Source organism: Echinops telfairi, unplaced genomic scaffold (genome assembly GCF_000313985.2).
Source record: "Echinops telfairi isolate 266 unplaced genomic scaffold, ASM31398v2 ScPeMD7_53;HRSCAF=182, whole genome shotgun sequence".
Taxonomy (NCBI): Eukaryota; Metazoa; Chordata; class Mammalia; order Afrosoricida; family Tenrecidae; genus Echinops; species Echinops telfairi.
This window is the reverse complement of record NW_022103951.1, coordinates 6,656,000-6,662,948: the sequence shown is the minus strand read 5'-3', so window position 1 is coordinate 6,662,948 and position 6,949 is coordinate 6,656,000. Positions and strand designations below refer to the sequence as shown.

The 6,949-nt window shown below is 43.6% G+C and overlaps 1 protein-coding gene across 6 annotated transcripts in view; it reads left to right on the top strand.

Annotated features, from left to right (window-relative positions):
• The first annotated feature begins 238 nt into the window (after window positions 1–238).
• CNKSR2 (connector enhancer of kinase suppressor of Ras 2) overlaps window positions 239–6,949 on the top strand; it is a 294,934-nt gene continuing 288,223 nt past the window's right edge. For all 6 annotated transcript variants that reach the window (XM_030885794.2, XM_030885793.2, XM_004709920.2 and 3 more), the window contains exon 1: window positions 239–559. In XM_030885794.2, the coding sequence (XP_030741654.1) occupies window positions 496–559 (64 nt within the window). In that variant the 5' untranslated portion in view covers window positions 239–495. The remainder of the gene's footprint in view (window positions 560–6,949) is intronic.

Sequence of the window (6,949 nt, the reverse complement as noted above, 5' to 3'; positions counted from 1 at the left end):
GCAGCGAGATATTTTGGGTGGCAGGAGGCCCCTCGTCATTTCCGCCGGGCAGCGTGTCGTGCTGGGGGCTTCACTCCCGCGCGCGAGGCGAGCGGGGCAAGTTGGCTGCGGGCGAGCGGCGGTGGCTCGTTCCCCCCGGCGCCGCGACCCCGGGGCCGGGCAAGTCATGAACTGAAGGCGCGGAGGGAAGGCGACCGGAGCGGAGCCGCAGAGGCAAGCAGCAGCCCTCGCCGCCGCCGCCGCCTGAGCCTCCCCGGCGTGGAGCCGCGAACCCCGCGCACTCCCCTCCCTCCTGCGGTGCCCACCGCAGGCAGCTCCCCAGCTCATTCCGAGAGTCTTGACAGCCGCGAGCCCGGACGCACAAAAGCCACCGTCTGTGCACCGCCCTCCCCGCGAGGCAGCGGCCGGCCGGGGGAGCCCACCTGCGGGCGCCCGGGCTGCGGAGTTCGTTTTGTGGCGGAGCCCCGCGCCCCGCACGGACCCGAACCCGCCCCCATGGCTCTGATCATGGAACCAGTGAGCAAATGGTCTCCAAGTCAAGTGGTGGACTGGATGAAAGGTAAGGTCCGCGGGCCGGGACCCACGAGGCCCGGGGGCTAGGAGGGGCGGGGAGATCGGGACCCCGCTGGAGGCTGGATGGCGGGATTCACTCCCTGGGCCACGAGGGCTAGGCGACCCGGCTTCCCACCCCCAGCCCACCCGACCCCATTGCTGGGAGGAGCCCCCCCACCGCGGTCCTGCTCTCCCGCGAGCCTCGCTTCCCGGACCCCTTTGTTCCCGCGAAACCTGACGCCCCCTCCGTGGCCGTCCCTGCCCAGGTGCCTGCTCTGGCGCCAACTCTCCTCGCAACTTTTCCGCTCCCCTAATGAGGTCAGCAGGCGGCCGCCCCCATCTTGTTCTGGGGCTGACCCGCCCGCTGCCGCCCGGGCTGCGGAGGCTGCGGGGCGGCGCTGCCGCTTTGGGAGAGGCCAGTCTGCCTCCCCCGGGACCTCTCCTCCTGCGCAGTCCGGGCCCCGCAGCTGCTAAGGCCGGCCGGCTGGGGGCCGCCACGGGTCCAGAAAGGCGCTCCGCGTCTCTCCCCCGTCTCCATTTCCCTAACCTGGCAATTTCGAATAGCCACCGTGAAGCTCGCCCTCCTGGTCGAAAACGTGGGCTTTTTCTCTCTATCCCTGGGCTTTCCTGCCTCACTATCTCCCTCTGTTGTCTGAGTTAAGGGGCTTGTGGAGGGACTCCCCCACCCGCTCCTGTACCATTAAGACCACCCCCCTCCTTCCACCTTTCATCCCTAGGTCAAACTCCACCCTATGGATTTGGGGGATGCTCAGAAGGGTTGGATCAGACGGATCAGGGTTCCCAGGCCACACGTGGGGGTTATTAGTGCTCTGCTGGTGCCTGGTCTTGGTACCAACTCCAGGTAGATGAGTCAGGGACAGAAGGCTTCTGATATTGGGAAATGCCCTTTGGGAAGATGAGGGAGCCCTCTTCTTGGGGCTTGCGGAACAATCAGACTTTCTAAGCTCCCCTGGGGTCTTTAGAAGGAAGGTTGGTGATTAGAAGGGATGGTGACAGAAAGGGAGAAGCTATTTTCCCCTGCCTTCTCCCCAATTTATTTTCAGCCTCATTGCTTATCCTTGTATATCTTTCTTGATTCATTTTGCCTTTCTTTTATCCCCTGACTTGCCCCCCTCCCATTCATTTTGGGTTTTCTTTTCTAATAGGTGGCAAGTACTTTGCAATTGCAAAGCACAGTACAAATGTGAGTGAATAGAATTGAAGCAAATTCATTATTTATCGACTGCCCCCCTGTGTGTGGTGCATTGTGCTAGGGTGCTATGGGGGTTATAAAGATGACTAAGACAAAGTCCTGCAGCGGCTCATCTTTTTCTGTTTCTTCATTTTCCATACTTGCCTATGAAATAACGGCTTTCCTAGATTCCCAATGATTCCCTCCCACCCCCACCCACCTACTCTAGATTTTCAGATACAGTCAAACAGCTGTCATTTCGATTAATCCGGCAGGGAAGAAAGGGCTAAGGCATATGCAGGAAGTGAGCTGCTTAATTAAAATCTCTCTATATTATCTAGGGCTACTGTAACAACAACACCACAAGTGGATGACTTTAATAAACAAAAATCTATTTTTTCACAGTTTGAGCGGCTAGAGGGCAAAATTCAGGGTGCAGGCTCTAAGGGAGCTTTCTCTTTCTGTTGGCTCAGAAAGGTCCTGCATGAGATTTGGTGTCTTTCTCCATCTCCACTTTCCCTTGCTTGTTTTAGCTCTTTCATAGCTCAAAAGCAGTTGATTTAAGACCCACCCTTAACTATACAGTCTCATTAACATAACAAAGATGACCCAGTTCCCTAATGGGATTATAACTCTAGGTTAGAATTCACAACGCATTTGGGGGGAACACAATTCAATCCCTAACAGCCATTTCTCTGAATTTATCTAAAAGGTTACTTTAGTGTCAGTCAATTGCTGAAATACTCAAAAAAACGATCTATATGGCTTCCTGGGTGTCAAATTACCTTCCGAGATTACCTACTTCTCAACAATTCCCAGAATGCTCCCTGATGAGCACTGTATAACTCCATCTTCTTCACCTCCTACCCCCCAACCCAGTTACCTCTGTACTTTCCCCTCTCTCAGCAATGTAGGTGGACTGAACCTAGTGGAACACGTTTTGACCCACATTCTTAATTTTCCAGTCCACTAGTTATTTTAAATTCTCTCCATCCAAAAATGTAGCTTCTTTGAAGCTGGGCTAACATCTTTAGCTGTGATTCTAAGTGGTTGTTTTATTTAAGTTGATTAGCTTGTTTTCATACTTGCTGATGAAGCATTTTGTGAGGTGTTTGAACAAATCCCGGGGTAACCAAGATACAATTTCCATGTCTTTGTGCATGTAATGTAACTGAAAGAGAATAACTAGTACTATTATTGGGATATTACAAGCCCCAAACTACTTACTGCTGGAATTTCCATAAGACATATGAATTGGATTGAAGAGATTGGGGGAAATAAGCTTTTAAAACTATGGAACATTTCCTCAGCGTGTAACTTACACCATTACCTCAGATATTTTTTCCCTCTCTACCATGTTCCTTTACCATGAATTTGGAATCTTTGGTTTTGGAGTATATTTGCTGTGACACAATAGCAGTGTCAGTACTAGTAAGTATATGAACTCCTCAAAAGTCAGATAAACAGGCAGATTCTTGACTATTCTGATAGTACTTCAGGTTATTTTCCAATATCTCACAGATTTTCAGAATTAAAAAAATTAATTTTGTACAAATTTTGGAGAAAATTAAATACACATAATTTTAGCATCTTGACACCAGTAGTCTACACTTGGAAATTGCATTCAGTTCTCATGTAGTTTGACAACCCTTCTCAAAGTAAATAAAAGCAACTCAGATATTGGAAAAAGTGACAGAAAAGTAGGTCAATAACTGTTTCTTATTTTTGTGTGGTCTAGTAATCTATATGACATTTTATTTTCTTAGCTCCTATGTGTTCACTTGCAGGACCTGGAAATAGTTCATATTTCATAATCTGCAATTGTGTGAGTCACCAATTATTTTCTACTTTTTTTCCCAAGTGAAATATAACAAAACCGTCTGGACACTTTAGGGTCTCTACTTATTTTATTATTAATTTTCCTTGTCTTTCTTATGCCAAATAATTGTAACTTTTTTCTTACACCTGTCTCAATTCAGGCTCATTCCAAATATCCTCATGACAAAGCTAAATTTATTTTCCAGGACCAGGCTTCCTCTATGACATCCTTCCAGTGAGTATTTTCTTTTCTGAGTCAAATAGTGATTAGGTATTATTTTCAGAGTCAACCAACAGGCCTCCTTTTTTGCTAGTGTTCTCACAGTGTTTATGACTAGCTCAAACCAATTTTACACTATTACCATTATTAAAATGATCTGAATCTTTACAACAGTCTATTCTCAAATCATCTGACATTCAACCGCTTTACCCCTTCCTGTCTTGTTTTCTATAAACCATTTTCTATCGGTTTTCTTCAAGAAACATTCCCTGACTTCTCATTTCTGCCCTGAGATGACTCGGCCATCTTGAGGATAGGAACTGTAATACACTGTTTTAGGTATAAAAAACATAGATAAAACCAATGTTTTGAATAGAACCCTGTAATAGAGGAAATGCAGTGATGGAATAAGGTCTATTCAGTCGAAATGTAAAAAGTGCTGTGGTAGGTACGATGCTTCTCTCCTTCCCCATCTAAGGCTCAGAGCTGAGATTAAAATTCATCTTAATTAGACAAAGAAAAACATCAACATTTTGAGATAAATGGACTTGAAAGATTAACTTTTGGGCAGGAATTTACAAGTATACGTTGTAAGGGAAAATGTTAAAGATTATCCTATTGGCTGTATCACTTTATTTCGAAAAATTATATATTTTTTTCAATTGCAAAGTGATTACATTGTCACCAGTAAGAGTGTACTTTGGAGTTGACATTTTGTCAGAACAGGAGGTTTTATAATTTTACGCAAAGGATAAATTTAGTTTTTATATGTAGAGTTTAGTTCACAAGAAACATTTTTTGGGGTGTCATTAACATTTGTTCCTTAAGAAAACACTCATAATTCAGTGCAGACTGGGAACAGTATAATTATGTGGATGTATTCTGACCTTTAAAAGGAGTTCTCGTGGCATAGTGTTCCAAATTGGGCTGCTAACAGCAAGATCCACAGTTCAAAACCACTAGCTTCTCCATGGGAGAGAGACGGGGCTTTCTACTCCTCTAAAGAGTTACAGTCTTGGAAATCTGCAGGGACAGTTAGTTCTACCTTGGCTGATAGGGTTGTCATGATTTGGCATCGTCTTGATGACAGTGAGGACTTTTGGTTTTGTTTTGGTTAATTCTAGCCTTTAGCTATTATTTACTCAATAGGTCTGCAGGGGGAGTGCTTTCATGGATTGGTTAAATAAATTATTCTCTGCTTTGGGGGAATTAGACTTTTTAAGGGACAACATTAGCAAGGACACTTACGTCAAGGCAAAGACAGGGATAAACTAGGGCATTAGGTAATGTTTTAAAGTGCATTATTATCCAGGTATACAAGTACCAATGGAAAGAGAAGATAATGTATTTACTAAGTCAGAAAGGGGTACGTATATGGGGAAGGTAGAGTTTTATTAATTTAACTCAGGCATCCTCCAAGAGGGATGTATTCTAAATGGAGAGGAGCAGCAAGAGACTCGAGTTCAGATGGGGTGATTAACCAGAGAGAGGTTGTGTCTAGGCTTGTGTGGTTGAAGGCAAGAGGTGGGCAGGACAGGGAAAGTGAGGGAGGAGCATGAGTAGGTGGCACAAAAGTACAAGAACAAATCTGCATTTCACAAAGACAATAAAACTCTCATCATGTCCTGAGTTTAAATAAATACCACATTATAAAATTTTGGCTGCCAAAACTAAACCCACAAAGAATGTGTATTGAATTGGTACAGCTGTTTCAAATCTGTTTCTCAGGAATAATTTGGAAATAATGTTAAAAGGAGTTATTTTTATGATTAATTACATCATTAACATTATGTTGCTGGATATTTAGAATTTCTCTGATACACATTATTATGTGCAGAATGGAGATGGGAATTTAAATATTATTGCTATTCTTTAAGCAGTACTATATTATAATTTTCCTTTATAGCAGAGCAACCTCAGATTAGGACTTAATTTGTCCTTAATGACTTTTAGCTTTCTATGTGACTGACAGCACCTCACCCATAATGCGTCTTGTGAAAGATGAAGAGTTCCAGAAGGGTGGATGATCTATACTGTTAAAAGGGAGGTGGTAGAGGGTGAATACATTGATAAAAATGAATTCTAAGGCTTTTTTATTTTTTATGACTGTCATGGTCCAGTGTCTGACTGAAGAACAAGTATAATATTCAATTCAGAATGGTTACATTGACTAATGTTCAGTGAGTGAATTTAGTTCTTCAAATGCTACATTGTTCAGGTTGTGCAGGTCATGTGGTCAAAGGAACCAAAAGGGTTAATTATGCTAAGTATTGTAAAACATTTTTATATTCAAACAAACATGGATGTTATATATACAACGCAGAAGCAAAATTGGCAGGATTTTAAAGACGAGACCAGGCATAATAAGAATTTCCCATGGCAGCTGCCTGTTTAAAGCTATGTTCCCCAGACCTCTCAGGGTTATGAGTATGTTCAATTCAGCAATTTTGGTTGCTTCAGTAGAAGAGTTGGAGAAATGGTAGTTGTGTTTAGAAATGGTAAAATTAATGTACTCTGCTTCCTGTTTTTCTCCCATTATTACAAAGGGCAAAATAGCTGCTGCTGTTTTTTGAGTTTTTTTTCAGTTAAGGTCATAATTTGCAGCATCTTAATTTTGTTTTATCTACCCATCAACCTGTAGTCAAGATGTACTTCTTGATTCGCATCTGAGCCTGTCCTCCTCACTTTCCAGCCCCATCAAGTTAAAGCAATTTAATGGTTTCTCTGTGCTTTTAAGATAAAGATTAAAGCCCTTAACATGGCCTGAAAGATGCTTGAATATTTGGCTGTTGCCTGTGAGGTAAGCCCATTTCCTAGTACAAGCTACATTGAACATTCAGTCCTTCCTGTTCTCTCAACTTCGTACTTAATGTTCTCTTTTCACCTTTCTTCACCCTGTTCATTTCTATTCCTCCTTCAGATCTGAAACCTTCCAAAGAAAGCCAGATCCTCTCTCAGTGCTGTGTATATTCCTTTTGTCTTATTTGCCAGTTTCATTGCACATTAATTTGTATGGTCATTTAATTGCCGTCTCGCTTCCCCACTAGATTTTTGTTACATGAGGGCAGAAATATTGCTTGCTTTCCATAACAATGCATATGAAAGTTTCTGGCCCAAAGTAAGTGCTTGAAAAATATTCGTAGAGTGAAGGAATAGAAAAATACATT